General features: G+C 39.3%; 1 protein-coding gene across 2 annotated transcripts in view; it reads right to left on the bottom strand.

Moving 5' to 3' along the window:
• GABRA1 (gamma-aminobutyric acid type A receptor subunit alpha1) overlaps positions 1–23,926 on the bottom strand; it is a 54,374-nt gene that overhangs the window by 10,033 nt on the left and 20,415 nt on the right. For both annotated transcript variants that reach the window (XM_031437742.2, XM_031437741.2), the window contains exons 5-8: positions 19,451–19,671; positions 17,070–17,152; positions 10,575–10,718; positions 808–960 (exon numbers count right to left, since the gene is read on the bottom strand). In XM_031437742.2, the coding sequence (XP_031293602.1) occupies positions 808–960; positions 10,575–10,718; positions 17,070–17,152; positions 19,451–19,671 (601 nt within the window). The remainder of the gene's footprint in view (positions 1–807; positions 961–10,574; positions 10,719–17,069; positions 17,153–19,450; positions 19,672–23,926) is intronic.

The raw sequence follows: 23,926 nt of genomic DNA, 5'->3' as shown, positions 1-23,926 counted from the left end.
CATGCCTGGCACATAGTAGGACCTCACAGTAGATTTCAAAGAAAAAGTCAGCGACTGACTGACTGAATGAATGAATGAATGATGCAGTAAGTGTTTGGTTTTCATCAGTCTGAAGAGTACAGTTAAGTCAGTGTACTACAATACAGGCAGGAAAGACCTCTTTATATGAAATATAAACTTGTAAAATAATAAATTAGGGGGTGAGGTTTCCTAGTAGCAAAAGGTTAGTCCCCTTTAAACAAATTTCCATTAGATTGACTTAAAGTATCTAGGGCATTTAGAGGATTTTAATAGGAAAAAAAATTTGTAACTCTTCAGAAGTGCACACATTCGGTAAAATGAGATACCCTGGTACCAGTATGATGGTCATGGATGAGTTTTTCTACATAAGGAAAAGCCCTGCTTTCATATATGTCAGGAAGTAATTCTGCTGGTATCTTCTCAATTGTCAAAAAAAAAAAACCATACACTGACAAATGATTATGCATTCTAAATGTATAATTTAAATATTGATATTTCTGTGTGTGCTTTAATCTATCATGATGCATTTTAAGCTTGCTTCATTCCATTTCTCTCCTAAAATATCAAGGCAAATGTTCTTTAATCCTATCTATTAACATGCACTAAAACAGCTTACTATTTGAAGAAAGATTTTTGTTTTTATAATTATGTCGTAATGAGATTAGTAACTCCTTGAACCTATCCATTGGACTAAGTCCAGATGTTAAGGTATAATTATTTTTTTCATTCTGCTTGCAATGTCACAGCCCTCCAGACCCTTGCATGCATGTCCTGACTGGCACTTACCAAAGACGGTCCTTGCTGGTACAGACTCTCTGTTGAGCCAGAAGGAAACTTGGGAGAGAATTACCGTCATTATGCAGGGCAGGTATGTTTGAATAACAAAGTAGCCAATCTTTCTCTTCAGGTGGAAATGAGTGGTCATAACAACATACTCTCCTACAGGGGAAAACAGACAGGAAGGTCAGCAATTTGACCTTGAAAAGAAATTGTCTCTGAGTTTTTCCATCAGCAGCAAGAACATGGAGTTTAGACATATCCTTTCTCCATGTGACATCTGGTTCCCGGAGAGAAAAGCTTTTATCCAAGAAAGAAAAGAGATTTAAAAGACACACCAGAATGGCTCTGATGATGACACTGAGGTGCCAGAGATCTCACTGATATTCGTACATCCGAATCCTGGTACCTGATACACTTAAGATACAAAGCTGAGCATCTATTTAGAGATTGGGTTTAATAAGCAATAAGGCATTGCACTAGATCCTGGTGACGTACCCCCAACAGATTGGGAGAGACTGGATCCCCCGTTTGTCCACTGCAGGAAAGATTCAGGCTGTGCAAGTCACAGGAGCTGAGTTCCAGCCCCAGCACTTCCTCTTGGCAGCTGACCTTAGGTAAGTCATTCGGCTTAGCCTGATCCTCCAAATGAAGAGAGTGAGATGGAAGTCTCAAAATTTATTTTGAGGACCACCTTCATCAGAATCACCTGGGAGGTTTCAAAACATGCAATTCTTTGACACACACAAAGTCTTCTTTAAGGTAGGGGCAGGAAAACCCATCTTTGTCGCTAGCTTTTGAACTTGTCCCCATTCCTAGGCCAGTCTGGGACCCAGCGGACTAGCTGGGCACTCTCCATGGTCTTTACATATGCCAAAGTCTGATCTGATTAGGAGGCCCAAAGCAATAAATACACCCAGACTGCAGGAGGTGGCTTTTTTTAAATTGATGTGTATTTTCTCAGTTACAACTCTTAGAAGTTTTTAGCTTTCCTTACTCTGAATATCTACTTAGCTATCTGTGTGTGGGTAGGAAATAGGTGTATTCTTACTAAGAAGAACCTTGCTTCCTTTGATATCCACATTTCCCTATCTTCCTCCTTCCCTTCCACTCCGAACTTCAACCCTCCTCATCCTGTGGTTTACGTCTCAGCCCATGGCCGTCCAGCTTCAGCCCCTGTAACGTGGTTAAAACTGACCGTGGTCTCTTATTTTGCAAAAACTGGAACATCTCAGTCTTAAAGACGATCTCAGTTTTCAAGCTGAGTACTCATCTTCTTTGCAGCATTAAAAATTAAGCAATGCTGAGGGCCCCGGCCATCTTGATAGCAGTCTCTTGACTCACATTCTCCTTTTCTCTCTCCTTTTCAGTTCCTTTTGCTAACTCACCGGTTGTTTCCATCAGAGAGTACTGAGTTCTTTCAATCTATAGGGCACTCATCTCCATCCTTCTGCAAAGCCAATGTAGAGGTTCCCGGTACAGCTTTCTTCTCCATTTTTTTTCTTGACCCTAATAAGGACTTTTCCTTCTCATCCCTGCTCCTAGGGTCATTTTTATCCAGATAACTGCAGAATCTACATCTTTAAGTGACACTGCTCTGCAAAATCACTGTATTTCCGAATATTCCATAGATACTGATTTTTCATTGATGTCATCAACTCAGTATGTTCAAAAATGATATCACTTAAACTTTTCCCTAAGAAAATAATGACAAGCATAGAGCAGTCCTTCTTTTCTGCTTAGCGTCCATCTCTAAATGAACGGCATTCCCATCTATCTATTCACCCAGGCTAAAAAATCCAGAATTAATCCTTGAGTGTTAGTGGACTTCCAAAAGAGAGAGAAAGGAATCAGTTGGATCAACACAATTGTAATTTCACCTGTGTGGTATCTCTTAGTCTATCTTATCTTGTGGTCACTGCTCTTAACTTCTCTGTAGTCGTACAAAGTAAATCTACAATCATCTACTGTCTTGTTTGTCTCCAGTCATGCCCTAGCTCCAGTTTTCCCCAAATTTTGAGTTCAGAGGGGTCGTTTCAATGCACATGTAAATAAGCTAAAATACCTTAATGGAGTCACATTATCTACACGAGAGGTTCCCAATCTCAGCACTGCTGGCGGGCGTATAAGAACAGGTCATTGTTTGTTGCGGGAGCTGTCTGGTGGAATGTAGGATATTTAGCCACACACCTTGCCTCTTACACACTAGATGCCACTAGCGAACACTCTCCCTGCCCCTCAGTGTGACAGTCAGCAATGTCTCCAGTGTTACATGCTAGCAAGTCAACTCCCTAACCTACATTCAAGACTCTTCACATCAAAGCTCTAATGTGCCTGTCAGTATCATGACTCGTGTCTCACCACACATTTTCACATCTCAGTATCTTGACCAACAGAATTCTCTACTTGACATCTTCTCTAGCTAAATATTTTGTTCATCTATGGATTGGGCTCAGTCCATAGTAGACTAGGAAGAAATGTACTGTAGAGGATGTTTATTAGCTTTGGAAGCAAATGAATTTGGGTTCAAAACCCAGGTATGTTATTTTCCCGCTGTGTAGCCTTGAGCAACTCACTTAAACTCTCTGATCTTCAGTTTCCTCATTTATAAAATAGGGACAAGTGTATCATGGGGAGAATAAAGAATAAGGGCTCTACTTGAGATCATGCTACATAAGAGTTTAAAATAAATCTTAGCTCCTTTCTCCATTTTCTTCTTTCATCTCTCCAGTCAGCTGGTAGAAGTATAGGTAGAAGAAATGCCCCTTATACTCTCTACGGTAGGAAATCACCCATACATTAATTTATGCTTTGATGGTTTTTATTGATGATAACACCTGCCATTCACGGATCAATATTAAATAACTTCAAATTTATTTAAAGTTTCTGTTAACATTTATTATAACATCACATGTTTTTTATTTTAGCTTTTTATGTGCTTATATCCCTCCACCAAATCAGCATTAAGAAGAGAGACGCCTCTCTGAGTGTAGCATGGCTTCACATACCCTAAATTTTCAACTCCTGCCTTTGGTGAAAAGGGATGCATGAAGCTTAAGAACACACTCTCCACTTAACACCTGGTAGTGTCTCTTTTTTGAAAAGTAAATAAAATGTCAACTAATTTTTTTTTGGTTTTTGTATATACCTTGGGTAATGTTTCCAAGGTCATCTGAAAGATGATTCAAATTTGAGAAGAATACAAAAAAAAAAAAAAAAAAAAAAACAATTTCCCAGGAGTCTGCCTTAGATAGATATAGCCAGGGTGCATATCACTTCCCATGAGCAGGCATTATTATTCCTAACCATCCACTCAGCTGTGGCCTGCAAAATGTCACCAGCTCAAAGAGAAACCTCATCTCTCATATAATGCCAGAAAGATGAGTGTCTATATATATCCCATTATCATCTTTTGTTGTCCACAATGTGACATTTGGGGAAAATTCTGCAAAGAATATTATTTTGGAGGAGCTATTATTTGACACTGTATTTGTTTTATAAACCACTTCCTCACTAACAAATCAGAGGAAGCAGAGGAAAACTTCAAATCTTTTGAAGTCATCTTTTTAAATTAAATAAAATCTAAGCTTTGTACAAAATGTTGATGGAAAAAATGTTCACATATTGAGGTATAGGAAAGTCCCTCTGGCTCATACATGATGCTCACTAGCACAGCCTGTCTCGTGGCCTATCCAATGTGCCTTGTACACTGACTTTAACCGGTAAAGAAAGTAAGGTACTTAAAAACCAAAATGGAGTAACTCTGGTTCAGGCATCCAAAATGGATATGGGTGGCCATCATGGATGTGGTTTCAGACGCATTCCTGCATCATTGAGAGCTTGATTTTGCTGACCTTTATCAGACTCCAGGACACCACCAGCGATTCTCAAAACAGTTATCTCCTAGCACCTGCCAGCTGCAAACTTATGGTCTCAAGGTCTCCTCAGGGAACTATGCAGCCATTTCAGACCCCAGCCAACCCTTGCTTAACAAGCACCCTTACTTCTTGCCAGCTCCAGTTATGATTTTTGACAAGCAAGTTGTGGAATTTTATGGTTTTTGCCAACATAAGCCTCCTGTATTTTGTAGTCTGGCAGAACACAAGCACTTCTCAGGATCAGACTCTAGTCCACAATGATGCTCAAATAAACCTCTTTCCCTGTTAATAGGTTGTTTATTGATTATTTCCATCAACAGTATTTAAATAAGGAAAAGGTGGCAAAATCAGAATCACACTGTAATAGTTTAAAAATGAAAGAAAAATACAACAAAAAAAAAGTCACCTAAACTGGATTGAAAGAGTATCTCCAGACAGCAAGTGCTTATGTACTAAGCGTGTCAAATTCTTCTCCTTTGATTCAACAGTCTAGAAGAACTGTAATTCAGATATCTTTGCACATCATGTAACCCTGAGGGATGCTTGTAAATTCGAGTAAACACCTGGCTTCACTTTATTTGACTTCAGTTTTCCCATTTTGTTCAGTAAATGACAGTGTTTTGCTTAACTATTTCCTGGGATGCTGTGAGGATAGTGTGGAATGAGAAACGTGAAATTTACTTTAAACATTCCGAGTCACGTGCAGATTTACAGTGCACAGGCAGGAAGGACAGAAATGCATTGTCCCTCTAGCTCTAGAAATCAACCACTCATTTCTTCAACAGAATTGTAGTGGATGTCGATTCCATGTAAAGTAACATTTTCCTTTCGAATATTCTAAATTTTTATGTTTTCTAAAACGCTACCTTTTTTTTTTTCCCAAAGGAAGAAGGAATCAAAAATACCATATATTTTAACATCTGCTTCAGAGAATACTGAAATAGAAGTAAGGAAACAGTGGTCATAGTTCTAGACCACTTAACTAACTCTTTGGACTTGTCTCCTCCTCTGAAATATGATTAGGTTGACCAGAAGCCTGTATAAATCTCCTCCCCCCACCCCATCTTCCCCTTCACAAACCTGTTTTCACATTTTATGGTTCTGATTATTTCTCTAGAGATCGTGTACTAGGCTGCAGAAATGGGAGCCCCGAGGCTCCTCTGATGAATGTCAGTCACCACTGTTGCTCCCCGGTCAGTGAAAACACTTGCTTTTTGCTCATTCATTTTGACCCTGCCGGTTCATCCTTAAGTCAACTCAACCAGAGAAGACTGTCTCGAGAAACAGAATCCCACAGTTTCTCTTGGTCATTCATTCTAAGGAGAAACAGCAGTCATTCGCAAAGAGGAGACCTTCTTATTCAGCAAAACTCACCTGTATTTCCTTTGATCAAATCTGTGTATTGACTTAGGTTAATATGACGACTTTCCGTTGCAAGCTCTAAAAAGTATTTTGTATTGTTACATTCTTATCATTTTCTAGCCATGGTATTATTCTTACACCTACTGACTAATTTAATAAATTTGCTTCTAAGTCGTATGTTCTCGCCCTTTAATCACTGTTACAATTTTCATGTGGGCTTTCCTTTAAGAACCATTTAGGAAGCACAATGTGGTATAGCAGAATGAGACGGGGGTCATGCCTGGGGGCTAGTTTAAAACTGATCCTGATACTTCAAGCAGAAACGACTTCTTCCTACATGCCATCACGTAGTTCTCTTCCACTAACTGCATCATTATTATGAATAGTAATCTCTCATATTTGTAACATAACTTTTACATGCCAGATACTCTGCTAAGCAGTTTACACGCATTTTTCTATTTCAATTTCACAGTAGCTCATGAAGTAGATCCTCTGATTATCTCCAAATAGTACAAGAGAAAAGACAGAGAAAGGTCACCCTGTTAATAAGGGGTAAAACCAGCGTTCAGAACCTCACAGTGTAGCTCCAGAACCCACCCCTTAAGCTCTGTGCTTTACCACACTGTTGCATTTTCACACACGTCTAGCTTGCCTGGTACTAGTGTGTCATGTGGTTGCGAGTACACTGTCTCTAGCTAGACTACCCAGGTTCGAATCCCAGCTCTGCCACTGCCTGGCTGTGTAACCTTGGGAAAAGTATTAAACTTCTCTGGGCCTCAATTATGTCCCATCTGTAAAATGGAGATAATGATAATACGCACATCCTAGGACTATTGTGAGGATTAAAACAATACAGCGCACGTTAGCTACTTACATCACTCAACCATGAGCTTCCTGAGGGCAGGAATCATGCATCCTTCATCTGTCCTCTTCAGGCCCAATCACAGTGTCAAACACCGTAAATAAGCAGATGGTTGAAGGAATAAGTGAATAAATGAATGAATAACAGAGAATTGCATCCAATTTGAAAACTGAGTAGATTCATTCTTCTGTGTCCCTGTAACAGGTTTGCTTTGCTGGGTAACTAAGTGTCCTTCAAGCTAAGTCTCCAACTCATGTTCTTCCCCCAGAACTGATGGCAGAATCCAGTGAAGGGACTGTCCCTCTGATGTGTTTGCACATAATTAAAAAACCAAAGTGTTGGACGGGGCCGCCTATTTTCCCTCCCCTGGCACTGACGTGATCTAGAGGCATTTGACCTGAGAGAGGTCATTGGCAGTGTGTGAGTGTTGTGTCCACATGTGTGTTGGTTGCAGGCAAGTGGGGAAACACTTTCTAACCTTCTAGTCTGAATTGCTTCTCTCCCCACAGAGAATGTTAAGGAGGTGCTTCGTGTCTGATTATTCTCAATGTGTGTGCTCATCCCTGCCGCCATTCCTCGTCTGGTAGAAACAGGGAGGTAATAGTACTCAGTGTCATTTATCTTAATGTTTTCAGGGCTCCAAAAGGAGATGTGAAATACAGGATTGAAGACTTTGCAAAAGATCTTTGTTTCTTCCCATAGAAACCAAGGTGGATTTTTGATGAGCTAAGGTGGGCCCAGAGGAAGTGTAGTTCAAGTGTTTTATTGTGGAGTTGAAAACATACATCAAATTGAGCTCCCACATTTGAGAATTTGCTCATTATTTCCCTCACCTCTCCCCGTATCTTTTATGGGAATGACAAGGAAAAGCTCTTGTTTTGTACAAATTCACTGCTCTGGGCTGGAATGACGACTTTTAATGGACCAGCCAGCTTGGAGGTGGCGGGTTGGACCCCTCTCTTTCACCTTTGCCCTTTTGTGGCTGTGTACGTTTTCTGAGTAACAAGAGTGTAGGTAGGCTGAATCCTTAGGAAACCAGAGGTGGGGAAGGTCTCCAAGTTCATCAGACCAAGTCACTGATTTTGCAGACATGGGAACTGGAACATAAAGAGGAATGCAGGGATATGTCAAGGTCACTAGCACTGGACGAGAATGGAAGTACTCTTTCCGCCCAGCAGCCTTCGTAGCTTGCATTTCCTTCTGTTACTGCATGATGCTACCACGCTTGAATTACCGCTTCCCTGACACCCTCAACGTCCATTCTAATGACAGTGGAGGGAGAACTTCTTGAGGAAAATTTTTATGTCTATTATTCTGAATGCTCTGGGCTTAGAATAGTAAGTATTTGGCTCCCAACAAATACAGATTAACAAAATGAAAGTCAACCCTTGCAGCAATCCTTTTCTTGATTATCATAGGCTGGATTCATTTATTTTTTTATTCATTAATTCCAAGTGTTTATTTAGTGCCTCCTCTGTTTCAGCGACTATAGTAAATCATAGGCATACAGAAGACAGACACGGACTTGCCCTCACAAAAATGTTAATCACAGCACTTACCACCCATTTTGATAATTATAGTTTATGTGTTTGTCTTCACTTAGACTTTAGATTTTATAAATGCAAGGTATCTCCCTTGTCTATCATTGACGCTAGTGGCTTGGGACAATATCCAGTTAATAGTAGCGTTCAATTTTTAAAAAGTAAACACTGCTCATCTTTGTATCTTTTCCAACATAAATTGTGAGGAGGAAAAATTTTCAGGATTTTCCATGTTCTAGGATATTTTTCAGGACAGTAACAAAAACTACTTCATACCATTTTAAGGATCTACTGCATAACACTTTGTTCAGTGTTCTATATGCTCCCATCTTTAATGCAAAATTATATACTCCCCATTCTTAGAAGAGAACAGAGTTTCTAATTGGATAAGTGACTTTCCCAAAGTCATAAGGCTTCTAAGACGCAGGACTAGGACTTGAGTCCACATTGCTTTCTCACTGCAAAGCCTGAGATCTTTCTACCATACCAGGGTGCATTTCTAAAGTACGCCAAGCTGAGAAACAATCTTTTCCATTTTTCAAGATAAGAAATAAAATATTTCAACTTCTAGGGTAGCCATGGATGCTATAAAGTAAGGAAAAGGCAGATCCTGTTAAGCAGCAATTATCCAATAGTCAGAGTAAGATATATTGACCTATGACTTGAATTTAGAATAATCAGATTAGAATGATCATGGTCCTAATTATAAAGTTTGAAATCTAAGGAAGAAATTTTTCTGAGAAGAAGAGGAATTCTGTCCTTATTGATCACTAAATTGCCTTTTTCTTTTTAGAAATTACAAATCATACTGAACGAACTAATTAAAAAATTTAAAGACAGCCATAAAATTCTTGACCCTTGCTAAGCTTTCAGTAACTGAACATAATTAAAAATACTGGGATCGAGAGGCTAAGCTTTCCTAATTGTTAGAATCCAAATTTTACTTATAATTATCTGGCCCTGTGATCACATTTCAGTTAGTCACAACGGGATACTCTCACAACTAAATGTATCTTATTTCTTGAAACAACTTCAAAAGTTTAAAATTTGGGGTCCAGCTGCTTGATAGTATCTAATCTAGTTCTGAGTGTTTCATTGGTAAAACAGTTACAACACCAAGAAGGATGGTGGTCCATCTACTTTTCTTCTGGTATGTGTATATATATACATATATATTTTTTAATTGATGTATAGTCAGTTTGCAATGTTGTGTCAATTTCTGGTGTACAGCATAATGCTTCAGTCATACATGAATATACACATGTTTGTTTTCATATTCTTTTTCACCATAGATTACTACAAGATATTGAACATTGTTCCCTGTGCTATACAGTATGAACTTGTTGTTTATCTATTTTATGTGTAATAGTTAGTATCTGCAAATCTCGAACTCCTAATTTATCCCTTCCCATCCCCTTCCCCCAGTAACCATAAGATTGTTTACTATGTCTGCCAGTCTGTTTCTGTTTTGTAGATGAGTTCCTAGTGTCCTTATTTTTTTTTTTTTATTCCACATGTGACTGATATCATATGGTATTTTTCTTTCTCTTTCTGGCTTACTTCACTTAGAATGACAAGGTTGTCATTCCATCTACTTTTAATTCCAAAATAGAGTGATCAGTGTAGGTTTTAGTGGTGGAAGATCCCTGGCTAGAGTTACAAGTGAATTTGTAGGGGGAAAAAAGGCTTTTGGGCATCTTACATGTAACGATTGCTGCTAAAAATTTACCAAGTTTCATTGAATCATGACAATAAATGGGGCCTAGACGATGTTAATAGCTAACATTTATTAAAAGCTCTTTATGTGCCAGGAAGTGCGATAATAACCTACCTCTTCCTCTCCAAGGGTTCATGTAGCTAAATACAGTGCTACCCTGATCACAATAGAATAGAACCTTTATTTTGTAAACAAGCAGACAAGCAAAAACTCAGAGACCAGAAAGCATTAAATGGCAAATTCAAGGTCACAGGTCTACGGAGTTTCCACTAGTTCCCAGCCCAGCTGTGCCCCAGTTCAGTGCAGTTTTGACTCTCTCCACTTGTGTTATGGAAGGACTTAACTGAATTTGCACATTCTTACAAAAACTTTTCCAACTCCTTCTTCCATATCTAAAGTAACCAAACAGCACTTACCTGTGCTAGACTGGACAATTCCAGAGTCTACCGTTTGCCCAAGAAGGTCATACTGGTTTAGGCGCGACCCGTCCTCTGCTACGACCACGGAGCGTGCTGGTTCTCGGGTCCACTCGTAAATGACTTCTGCCCTCGTGTAAGCGTCTAGAGGGAAAGAATGGAAAGAAGTCCATGTCTTTTGCCACTTTGCTCTCCCCAGTTAGTTGATGTGTTCTGTCAGCTTCATCCTTCCTGGCACCTGGTCCCGGGGGTCAGCCTAGGAAAGGGCAGCCCACGTCGCTTCATGTAGGAAAGCTACAACACATTTTCCTCACTCATTCAGTTATCTGTTCATGCATAACAAATGGTTATGAAGCAACTGCAAAGGACAGCGTGCCTTGCTGAAGACACAGGCGTGAAGATAACAAGCACCTGATCTTGTGGAACATGCATTTCAGCAGTGGGGACAGAAACAGAGGTGCTAACGCATCCGTAATCCCAGGGAGTGTTAAATGCAGTAAAGCCGTACACAGCAGGTATAGGGACGGAGAATGAAGGGGATGGGACCTAGTCTAGTTAGGGACTCAGAGAGGGTTACCGAGGAACTGCCATTTATACAGATGCATGACTGAAACCTACGAGCGAGCCAGCTAAGTCTTGGGGCAGAGTACGCTGATGGGTGAGCTAACAAGTTCCTTCCTCCGGAGTGGGTAAAAGCTTGATGTGTTTCAGGAAGAACAGGAAGACCCGTGGGGCCAGAATGAAGACTTGAAATGAGGTTAGAGGTGGTAGCTTGGGACCAGCATCTGTCAGGCCAGGGGAAGGTCATTGATAAATGTGATAACACCTGACATTTTTCTGAGCATCCATTTTTAACGGAAGTCTGATTTTACTTCCTTTTTTAACTTAATTATCCTTCTCATAGGAGGAGGTGAGCCACACAGCTCCCTTTACACTTCCCAGTCATTCTCACTTGTCACGTCACATTTTAACCTCGTTGTCCTCCTGACGGGAAGGTTTGGTCATAATCCTGATCTTTAACTCAGGAAGGTTGGAGGAGGAGATGTACAAAGTAAGAGAGGAGAAGAAGGTGAAAGAGAAGGAATTTGATAGCTTGTCTGATTTCCAGTCATGGAACACCCACTCCACTTAGCTTATAATCATGGTCCCATATTCTCCTCCTTTTTGCTGTAGAGAGACATTAAACATTCAAGGAATATCACATTAGGAAAAAAAAAAACTGTTTCCAGGGCTCTTGAGTAGAAGATATGACAGCGAAAGTGGGTTTTACTGTGAAAGCTTTACCCCCACCCCGACCAACTTCCCCATTAGGGACTGTGGGCACAGTGCCGAGGGCCTACACTGCTTTTAGGAGACACAAACATGTACAGCCAAAAGAAAAAAAAATGAATATGATCCAACTTGGATTCTATTCACCTTTACATTAACATAGTCATAAAGTATAAAAATAGAAAATAAAAATTGAAATACATTTTTAATATATATTTTTGGAGGAACGGCCCACAAAGGCAAAAGTCCCTAGGGTTCATAAAAGTCATAATGTGTCCCTGCTTGACACACACCCCCCCCACCTCATAGTAACCTGGCTTGGGTATTTTGTCCAAATCTGTATTTGTCCTTGCTAAAATATTCTTGTGATGTCCAATAATGGTGGACTTTTTACACAAACACAAAGCTGCCTAAAATAAGATGTGAGCCTTGGCCCCTTATTCTCCAAACTAAATTCTTTTCAGCATGACCACTTGTGTCTGGGTGAGTGATGCGGAAAAATGTGGTCAGAATTCCCTAGATTTTTATGTGGGTGTCCAGTCTGCTATGGCATCATTTCTGAACCAACTTACAATCAGATACCTTTTTAAATAATTTTTTCAGAAGTTTGAGAGAATATACTGGGAATTAATTTAGTGGCTACTGCTTCTTTTAGAAACACATAAGAGTGACAGTGGATAATTCTGGAGTTTATCTTCATTGCCTTTTTTTTTTTAAGATTGTGGTGGTCCTTATTGACTTTTTTTTTTAACTCCACTCGTCTTTTATTAATTGATTTATTGTTTATTAGTTTATTTTCAGTTTTATTGAAGTATAATTGGCAAATACAATTGTAAGATATTTAAAGAATACAACGTGAGGGTTTATTATATGTATACGTTGTGAAGGGGTTTCTCCTGTTGAGTTAACACATCTCACTGACTTTAAAAGAAAAAAAGTGAAGCATTTCAGCATTGTATATGGTGGCATGATTGCATTTGTTAGGAAGATCTAAAAGTTTATTTTTTTAACAATCCCTCTGAAGAGGACAGAGCACATGTTTGAAAGATACCATATTGCTTCAAATTTGTAGGTACCTGTATTTGGTAAAATGTTTTTCTGGTCATGAAAACTCTTGTTTGTCGAATGGAAAGAACTTACCAAAGAGGACATATTGAGTTGGAGGTGACCTAGAATAAGTGAATGTCAACGTGGAAGGACTTTGGAGTCACATAGTCTATCTCGTCTTACAAATGGCACCCTAAGGCACAGGAACATTAAATGACTTGTCTCAGGGTGCATAGTAACTTAGGGGGAAAACTGAGATAAGGGCATAGAATGCCATTCATTCTACCCCACTGCTGTTAGCAAGGATTTCCTAGGCAAAAACTGAATGTCATATGCTCAAAAGCCAAGCAAGGATAATTGGTGGTCACGCAACCAATGATGAAGCCAGTTCTAGACCTTCCTTGTGTCATTTAACAACAAATTAAAGCTCTTGCTACTTCATTGCACTGTCATTAGCAGCAGTGCCAGGACCCTATCTTTTTTATACCTTGGCATGTGTTGCCAGTGGGCTGCTAATATAGCCGTAGAGGGAAAAGAAAAATGTGTTATCATCGACTTCTCATTTCATATAATTCAGTGTCTCATTTCTTGCAACTTCTTAGAAACTCCACTGTGTATGAAATCTACTAGAAAAAAGTCATTGTTGTGAAAGTGGAGATTACTCATTGTTTACGTCTCCCAGTAGAAATCTCTCAAAATGTGGAGTAAATTTACGTGATGAAAGTTGGTGTTTTAAACGCAGAAGACAGATACACCTCAAGTCTCAAAGCAGAGCTCTGCCATAGGTGATATATCTTATTATTTCTTGGTTTCAGTATCTGGAAAGTAGGTCCTATGAAAACTTGATTGATTTGACCCTACTCAGCATAAAGAAAAGAAGGTCAAAAAGTGTTTTCAACTACTTCATCAAAAATGTTAAGCTCAGATTTCAAATAAATCAGTAAATTACCTAAGAAAAATTTTTAAAATGAGACAACATAAACTTACTATCAGAAAAGCATCTGCGAATTAAGGCTGTCACTCCACTCTTATGGGACTTCGCTTTTCCATTTGCGTGAGGCAGATACACTAAATAGTTTTTTTAATTATTCATTGTTCAGAATTCATTTAAATTTCTACCTATCCCTCTCTTCTTGCTTCCAACATTGCTTGATAATCAGTCAGGGAACGATCATTTATTAAGTCCTCACCAGATCTAATACTTACCTAGATCTTACTGTCGGAATATAATCTGAATTAAACTCATATATGTGAATCATCCCATGCCACTGGCATATAATCTGAATCTCTTCTCCTAGAATCAAAGCTTTATTTTGTATATGTCTCAGAAAGCAGTTAGGAGCTGGCAGCTGCATTACATACATTGTCTTCGAGTAATCTGGCCTTCTCGAGAGGGCTTTATCCCCAACAAGCAGAAAGTATGATAGAGCACTGACAGTCAGAACCTAGTGGCGAGTGGTCAGGAAAACACCTGCTTTTCCAAGTTTGGTGCTTATCGACATCTGGATGAAGCTGCTTCAGACACTTGCTAAACATTTACTGCATAAGGTTTTACTAAATGATTGCAAAATCATTGTGCTTATCTCTTCCTTATTCTCATCTCTGATATTTGGGCAAGACGGCGGCTTTAAAAATGGGGTTGAAGCATTCGTAGCCCACTTTGGCCTCAGTTTCTTCATCTCTGAAATGCACTCGTTAGGCCAGGTCAGAGAAATGACTAGCCAATGAAGGAACCACGGCTGTTGCTTCTCATGGCCCTGGCAGGCCACAGGAGCGAGCCCTGGCGCCCTCCGCCCCGGGCACGTGCTGTCTGAGTCTGTTCTGCCCTGTCAAGAGCTCTCTGTGGAAGTTTAACTCCTCACAGTTCTTAAACCCTTGTTTCTGAGGCCATTTTTCCTGAGATTTAAACACTGAAGGGCGTTTAAAACCTGATCATTGTTGTCCTTATCCCTTTTATAAGTACTGATTGAGTGCCTGCGTTGTATTAGGCTCTGCGCTAGGAAATGCAGAACAAAATAGACTGTGCTCTCACGGAGTTTTCAGTCTCCAGGTGAGAACAATGTGAACCAATAAACAAAACTAATAATTACTTCTGTGATGAATGGTATAAAATAAATATGTACTGTGATCAAGAGGACCAATGGGACTATATGCAAATTTTGATAAGGTCTTCAGGGAAGGTCCCAGCAGATGATAGTTACGCTGAGATGTAGGAGATAAATAAAACCAGCCCTGCTAAGGACCAAGGAGGTGAGTAACACAGGCAGAGGAAAGAGCATATGCAAAGGCTCTGAGATAGAAAAGAGCTTACTTATTTTTTTTTAAATTTCAGTTTTCTTATATGAGATGTTATTTGTTTTCTACTCACTATCCATCACCTCCTTCCTACAGTTCCTCCAATTTTCTTCTGGATGATAATGTGCCTGGTTAAATACACTTTTCCCAAGCTCCTTTGTAGTTAGCCTTGGCCATGTGACACAGCTTTGATTAATGAGATGTGGGAAGATGTCTGTTAGGATTTTAGGGAAAGATTTTACTTTTTTGATACAAGCGCTGCTCCTTCTTTGCCCACTAATCCTCTTCATCTTGAAGGCAGAGGCAATGGCTGGAGTCGCAGCAGCCATTTTGTCATCAGGAAGACCTTCTAAGGATGTCTTAAGACATCATCCTTGTTAAGATGCTGAACTAACCAGCAGTCAGCCAACAATCACTCACCTTCAATATCTGGTATGAAAATATAAACCCCTCTTTTCTTAAGCAAAGCTCACTGCTTAAAGCATTCCTGACTAATACACTAAACATATAATTAACTGTCCAAAGCAAGATATCTTTGAAGGCAAAAGGGGGCACCGTTAGTAGTTATACCATAATATTAGGCATGAATCCGTACTGTTTCAGACAGACCATGATGTGTGATATTCCTAACTATAAAGTTATTTTGTGGATTAGATGAGCTGATGCATATACGAGTATTTAATGCACTACCTGGTGTACAGATATCACATAATACATAATGTTATTGTTAAAAATAGAACTGGTAATCAGGAGAAAGTATAACAGTCCATGACATAGAACGTATATTAAGTTGGGAAAAGACTAGGCAGGAGGGAGTTACCAGCAAAGGCCTGTTTAGCTGACAGTTTTTGAAGGCGTTTATCCTTGGGTCTCAGGATAGAATAGATTTATAAATAGAGAAAGTTGTCTCTCCATGGCCAGTGCTGCTGGGAGCCCAAGGGCCCTTTGCTATATTCTTTGCTAGCTGTCTTCCTACACTACCACTATTTTCCTTCTGTGAATCATATCTCCACCAAAATAGTTGCTCAGATTGCCTGTCTAGTGAGAACTGAGAGCAGGTTAGGTTAGTCCAGAAGGTGACTCAGTCCCTACATGGAACTCCCCTGCAGGAAGCCAGGAATACATCACTCCTCCTCGCCTGATGCATGCAAACTAATCAAAAGAGGAAAAGTAGGGCAAGCCCAGAGAACCTAACTCTGCTGGTCACTGTCTTCTGCTCTCCCCTCACATGGGCCTGCAAATATTCTAGTAGAAACCCTAAAAGTTATCAGAAAGGGAGTTTAGGGTTTTAACCATTAAAAGTGTTCATACAGACATGAATTTCATGGGATATCCAAACAGATTTAGGACTATTTTTAAGACTTTGACTCCTAAGAGCAAATTCTTTTTTGGCTTTGTCTTTAGGTGTAGGCTTCATTATTAAGGGACCCTCATTCTTGTCCTTTGCCACCTACCAATATTTCCATCAGGTACGCACGTTGAATTATTCTTAAGACCAACCAGATGTCCATAGTGATATAAAAGAAACACAATGATTTCCACTTATCGGAAAAAAGATATTATCTATGAGGTATCTGCATCCATACTCCATTTGATTTTCTATGACCACAGTTTCAACAAAAATAGAATTTTTCCACTAAATAGTTAAATCCATTCTTGCTAGTCCAGGAGGTAGAGAATCGCACCTTACTGAAATAATTTTAAAAAGTGAAGTCAAAGATGATGGCTTCTGGAGAGTACTTGCAGCAAATCATTTTTTAAACTTTCTTGATGTTCTTTATCTGTCCTTCTAACATTTATAACTGATTGGAGGTCTCTTGCTTCAAGAGGCCTCTCATAAGAACACAAGAAAAGAATTTAACAAATTAAAATGGATTTACTCACAGCTTCCAAATTTCAGTGGGCAGGCATGGGCATCCATAGGGAAGTCTTCCAAATGCATTGGACATTCAGCTCTCACCGTCAGCCTTCTCAGTTAAGGGAAACGGGGGATACAAACAAAAGCCCCATGGATTAGATACTTTCTGATGAATATGATTGGGGTATATTATTAACTACAGCAACCATATCAGCACAGCCGGAGAGACAAGCACAGACAGCAGTGCTATACTGAGCTGTCAATGGTCCCCAAAGAGCTATTTACAACAATGGCTAGATTCTAGCCACAGTTTTTGTTTGTTTTGAGAAAAAAGGTGGCACCTGATTTCATAGGATGAGCAGGCATTGCTCGTGTTTCCCAAAACAAGCCTCATCAACGCATCCACCTACCACAGCAAATCCTCTGAGAATAAAACAGGATGTAAACAAATAAACACATGGAAAAATACTGATTCTTGGTTGAGAAGAAGACATGGGTCACAAGGAGGGGAGGAGAATGTCTCCATTCCCCAGTGAAGCTCTCCCTCCTTCCTTCCCTAAAGTAGCACCAAGTGCATACAACAGCAAAGGAAGAATGGAACAAGGAACTGTCCTCAAGCTTTGTGAAACTGAAATTAACGTGGTCTCCTTGAGAGTTTGTATGTGAGTTCACTCTATTCCAATCATTTAGTTTTATTTACAAATCCACTGCCTAACTGAAGCCAAGATGCTGCAAAGCTTCTTTTTAGTCCCTATGTTCTGGGAATGTGAATACTGTTTATGTTTTAAGAAGGGTAGTTAAGAAAGGGAGTCACTGAAATACATCTGATCTCGTTTGGTGGAACTGTGATGAGATCTATACCCAAATTCCTCATATAATTTTCAGAAAATGCATTTACCTATATTATTACATAACTCAAGAAATGTGGTGAAGTGGCTTTATGGCCATTAAAATCATGAAGTGCTTCTATTTATTAAAGCAAATAAGAAATGTGTACATTAATGATTAAACTCGCATCCTTTAAGTCAGATTATTAAGGAAAGTGATAACACATCAGCAAAGATGGTGAAAAACTGGGGCGAAGGGAGGTATAGGTTAGTTCCTGGTGAGGAATACCACATACACCAGGGACTGTTAATTGAGAAGCTTTTCAGTATATGCAATTCTCTCCCCCAGATAACTGCCAGCTGGCAGGAAAGAATACTAGATTTAGGCTCAAAAGTGTAGGATATTTTACAAGGGGAGAATATTTCAAACTTCAAGTATAAATAGATCTTGCTTGGATGATCTGGGAAGTTCTCAACACATCTGCCCACTGATCCTCTATTTTCTTTCTCTCTTTTTCTGGATTTTTCATGCTTTCAGTCCTTTTATACTTTTACTAGCTAAGTCCAACACCTATCTAAAGTCTCTCTTGAAGCATTTTTTTTTCTTTCTTTATCATATGGATACTTGGATTAAAACGCTAGAAATTCTGGCAGCTTTCTCCAAAAGCAAAATATCGCTCTATTCCTTCTCTAAACAGACTCTGCCATGTTCTAGGAGTTGCCTTCATTGCCTTTTCATACCAAAGAAATGATTGGATGGTCTGAGTTACCAAGTGGGGACCACATCTACAAAAACAACATCCTAACAAGTCATTTCGATATGAAATAATCTCTTCCCTTAAGAATGAGTCCTGGATAATTCTTAATTTCTCAAAAACTCGGAATATTTTTAAGCATCGTTGTTTTTTTTCCTCTAAAAATGTTGGAAGCTTTATTTGACTCATGTGTCTTTCATTCAACCATAAATGAATGATTGGTATCTAGATCCCAGGCTTTCCAGTAATCTCAAAACAGGTGAAATGTTTATAAGGCAAAAACATCTGCGTAGCCTTCAATTTAAGCAAAATTAGGAATATTTATATCCTCAATCTAATCAACATCATTGTGAAGTCCTATACTTCAAAATATATATTTCCACATGAATTTATGTTTAAAATTTTGAACTTTTTCTATTTTTTTGTTTTTCCCCTTCTTTTTAAATAGAAATAGTTTCAGACATATCCCTTGGGATAGCTTCTAGAAATTTAATCTAGATCTTACTGGAAAGCAGGAATACATGAGGTTAATAATAGTAGGGAGAGAAAGTTCCTCTATTAAATTAGAGCATGTTGGAGATCTATATTGCATTTCTTAGTATACTTTTTTTTTTCATTTTTGTCTAATCAATTTGCTTCACATTTAATCCTTGCATAATATTTCAGCCAGCTTACTTTTCATACTAGAGTAATTATTAACATTGAAAAACAAGGGCAATAAGGAAACCAGATGGTCTACAACAGCCCATCAGCTTGACGCGCCTTGACGGCACATGGGAGAGAAAGTTGAGAAAAATTCGCAAATGGCAGCAAAGCCGTCCTCACCTCATGGTGTACAGCAAGGTCCCGTCCTCCGTGATCCGCAGGAGCTTGTTGGGCATGGTCATGTTGTGGGCCACTGACTTCTTTCCGTTGTGAAAAAAGGTATCCGGCGTCCAGATTTTGCTTGCCATGAGGTTATTTAGCCGGAGTACTGTCATGGGTCCTTTAAATTTTAACCTTTCATCCTTCCAGCTTTGACGGAAAAATACATCTATTGTATATTCCTAGGCAATTTTGGAAAATGGCAAAGAGTTCACTGTGCTGTATTTTGCATTGCAAATGGCTTGCAAAGACAGTGCATGATTTTTGCAACTTTGGAAGCAAAATATGAGCTAGATGATGTTTCTAGAAGGACATTTGTGATGGCCTGCACCTCCTGGTGTCAGGTGAATCATTGGGTAGCATAATTACTTTTTAAAAAATAGCTAAAGTGCCTGGAATATTTTTTGGTCAGAAAAATTCTGCTGATTGTCCTCTCAGATGCTTGAAAGGACAAAGTACCCTATTCCCACCTCTCCTCCATCACATTAGCTCTTGAAGAGATAGACGGCATTGCAAATAAAAACAAAACTCATGTTACAGGTTATTACATCCAGGAAAACGTTTTAATTAGACAATTCTAGTTATAAAAATGAAGCATAACGTTTTGGGGGTCCCTCCCATGGTCTCCGAAAACCATACACTCAATCCTACGACATCCATGGTTCTAAAGTGGATGTGATAACCCACTTTTCTTTTTGGCTAAGGAAGCATTGTTATGTATGTAGACTTTCAATTCAACACAATGAAGAAGATTATGAAAATAAGAAAATCATTCACTGGTCATTTGGATCTTTTCCAAAGGGAAGAATGCATTGTATGTGGGTGTGTCTGAGTGTGTGTTTGTGAGTATATGTGTGTTAGAGACACATGAGGAATGTGTGAATCTCATCGTCATTCACAGCCAGGGCATCAATTTATCTGAATAAACACAGCATCCCTTATGGCAATACCCAGAGACAAACATCTGCAAATCTGAAAACACGCAGTGTGACTTACCAGCTCCTCAGACTGAAAGGGGTAATCATAGCCATCTTCCTTGCAGTATTTGCTACACTGACACCAAATTTGGAACTCAGTGGTTTGAAATAAAGATTACCGCATTCTCCATTAATCTTAGAATGCTCCAAACTGGAAGGAAGACTGACTCGAAAACATCATGCTACATTTTCTCAATCCCCTAAACCCAGATGCATCAAAAAGCTGCTGCTTTTTTAAAAATTTTGTACATATTGTCTTGAAGATTTGCAAAATAAATAATGTCTGTGTTTAGGCTTTTTTGTGCATATACTTTACTCCGTATCTCTTTCCCAGGGTTTGAGCGAGATTGGGTAAAGATTGAATGAAGGTTTTCATAGCCCAGGCTTGGCACTGCTGAGCTCCTACCAGTCAAGTAACTAACAATTATTATTGGCTCCTCTATAATGCACCAGGCAGAGTGGTAAATGCTGATGGAACAGAAACAGAAATGTGTAACATGATGCCAGTCTATCTTTGCAGGCAAGAGAAGTGACCTTGTTTGTTTTCTCTCTGTCTGGAAGTGTCCGATGAGAGGCATTGGGATACATGACATAGAAATGTACTCAGCAAGAAACGTTTGTTAGCTATCTGTTAAATTCGACTGAGGGAGAAACTGTTTAGACTTGCAGGCTATTGGAAAAACTTGTGGAGGAGTAAGATGGGCATAGAAGGGTATTTTCCACAAGGATTACATCAGGAAGTGGTCCAGAGTAGCCATGCTTGCCCAGGAAGCAGAGTGCACAGATTTGCTCTGGATGGTGCATGTCTCTTCTCTGGTCAACAGAAAAGCTTACGAGATATGATGATGATGATATTTCTATTACTCAGGGATCAGCTACATAAACTCTGTACTTCACCCAGCTGAACGATGTTAGCCTGGTCAGGAGAGGCAACGGTCATTTGTCAATCAAGGTTCCAAAGAAGTCTATGCTGACCATGTTCCCATGAACCTAAAACATTTGTTCACTTGTTTGCCTGCTCCAAGGAGATTTCTGAATATAAAATAAATGTTCAGTATAAAATAAACTTAAAATATATGTATCATCACGTCTTTGACAAGATATATCCCAAAGACAAAGATTCCCCCAAAAAATTATGACAAAGACTTGCCCAGGTCCTAAGGTTTACAAGTTTGTCATATTTATAGCTAGCTTTCTTTTTTTTTTTTTTTTTACCTATGCTAATAACAGATGATGAAAACCCCGAATTCATTTAAGATACTCTCTCTCTGAATATTATCCTGGTCACACAAGCATGCATGTGTGCTCACACACACACACACACACAGCAAAATTAACTAGATAAGCTTCCATCTTCATGTTCCCCTCTGTTACAAGTGGAGATGCAAACGGAAATAAAAGCAATTGATAATGATCACCTCCTGCCTATTCAAGAGTGTAAATATTTGGCGTCCCACGTTCTGAGAATGGCCCCTGTGATGTTGCCATGGTAACAGCAGGCGGCTCCCAGTACCCACTTGTATAGCATCACCTCTGCCCCACAGTCGAAATTTATTAGACCAAGATGGGCCAGCGCCCCTGCCTCAGGAAGCTGGAACAAGAAGTCATCTTCTTGAGGCCATAGCGTCATGGTTACAGATGTAAATTCTAAATCTGCTAACTAGAACTGAATTGTTCCCTCTGCCGGATGAATGGTCGTAGGTCATGCTGTTACCTTCTCTAAACCCCCGGTTGACAATCTATAACGGGGGATCATAGCAATACTTGTTTCACTTGCCTGTTATGAGACGTGAGTTAACACAAGTGAACAGCTTACAAGACTGTCCTGTAAGTTCTCAGCAAACATTAAAAGGTTTTATTTGTCTCCCATTTTCTTTTTTTATCAACACAAATTTATATTTGATTTCCAGGTAGCTGGGAATGAAAACCAGTGCTATTTCTTTGGAAGGAAGGGTGGTAGGACAGGAAACCTGAGGAAAGTGAGGCGGTGCTCATAACAAAGCAAAACAAAAGCCGAAGGCAAGAGAGAAGAGTCTACAAAAATGTGTCTGAACAAAGTGTGTCTGCGCTTTGGCGAAGAATGTGCTCAGAGTTCAGTGTTCTAGCCCTCACCACTCGAGTGAAAAGTTGAAAAGTTACCCTGTTCAATAGAGTAGGTCCCTGGAGGACATGCACCTTATTCAGAAGACTGGGACAAAACATCCGCTATGTTTCTAAATAAATATTGTTCCCAAGTGTTCCTGCTTGTACCATTTATTACCATTTCTGTGTGCTTTGATTTAATACATTTTAAGCACGATGGAAAACAGGGTTCTGTGATTGTGCTGCATGGATATTTCTGTCCGAACCTAGTGCCCTGGGAGTGTGTGCTTTGATTGCCAATTAATGGTTTTTAAAATAAAGTTAAGGAGTTGTCCTAATTTTGTTTTCTATTCCAGATGAAGTCAGATGCCTCGGGAGCTGTAGGGTCTCTAAGGATGGACAGCCTGAGTTCAAGTTGCTACCTAGCTGGGCCACTTTCCTCCTCTGGAAAACGTGGGTAAGAATAATGCTTGGCTGAAATATTTGGCATGAGGTTTAGATGAAATATGGTATTAGCATGGTGCCTAACATACTGTAAGCATTCAATAGTGTTCAATGTTGTTATGGTTATTATTATTAATTAGGTATTTTATTAGTTCTCAGTTTAAGACCTGTATTTCCTGTCTTGAAAAATAGCTGTGTAGTTCTGCCTTTTGATTTTGATAGCCTCTAAATCATGCTGCTTATGAATAATTCTCCCATAATGTAGTTTAAAAGATCAATCTTCTCAAAGTGGTCAGGTACAATTTCCACTAGCCACCTAGCAAATCCATTGCAGACCTATGGCTAACTGGAACCTTTGACAGAACAATTCAAATATTGTCCTGTTCAAGAGTTTGAGGCAAAACCGAGTATCACTGGTTTGGACTCTGCCCTTTCTTCCTCCCTGATACTTGACCAAAGGCCATGTATGAAAAGTAATTCTTGATAACCTTAGGGTTAATGCAGATCCAAAAATGAAGTGTGTACCTTTTGTCTAAGACAAGAAAAAAAATCACTTGTTCCTGAGATCATATTTAATCTGAGCCAATAACTCAAAGGCATGCCAAATACATTTTAAAAGTTTGTGATTGCATATGGCTTTATATGGGTGCTGTCCCTTAACAACTTCAACTGAACATCTATGCTCTATGAGGCATCGTGCTAGGTGCCGGAGATAGAGAATAGTCATTTATGATGATGATGATGATGATGATGATGATGATGATGATGATGATGATGATGGGTAATATTATGATCAGTGTGTGCTATTTGTAATGCTTCATCCCCTCTCTTGGTGTTTCCATCTATGAGAAGAGACCTTCACCAGTGTAAAACTTCTGAAAGCTCTCCGTTTCCTCACACTCTTCTATTTGGGGAGGGGAGGAAGGAGGAGTAA

The sequence above is a fragment of the Camelus dromedarius genome, chromosome 27 (assembly GCF_036321535.1).
Source record: "Camelus dromedarius isolate mCamDro1 chromosome 27, mCamDro1.pat, whole genome shotgun sequence".
In the NCBI taxonomy this organism is placed as follows: domain Eukaryota; kingdom Metazoa; phylum Chordata; class Mammalia; order Artiodactyla; family Camelidae; genus Camelus; species Camelus dromedarius.
This window is presented reverse-complemented; position numbering and strand designations above follow the sequence as displayed.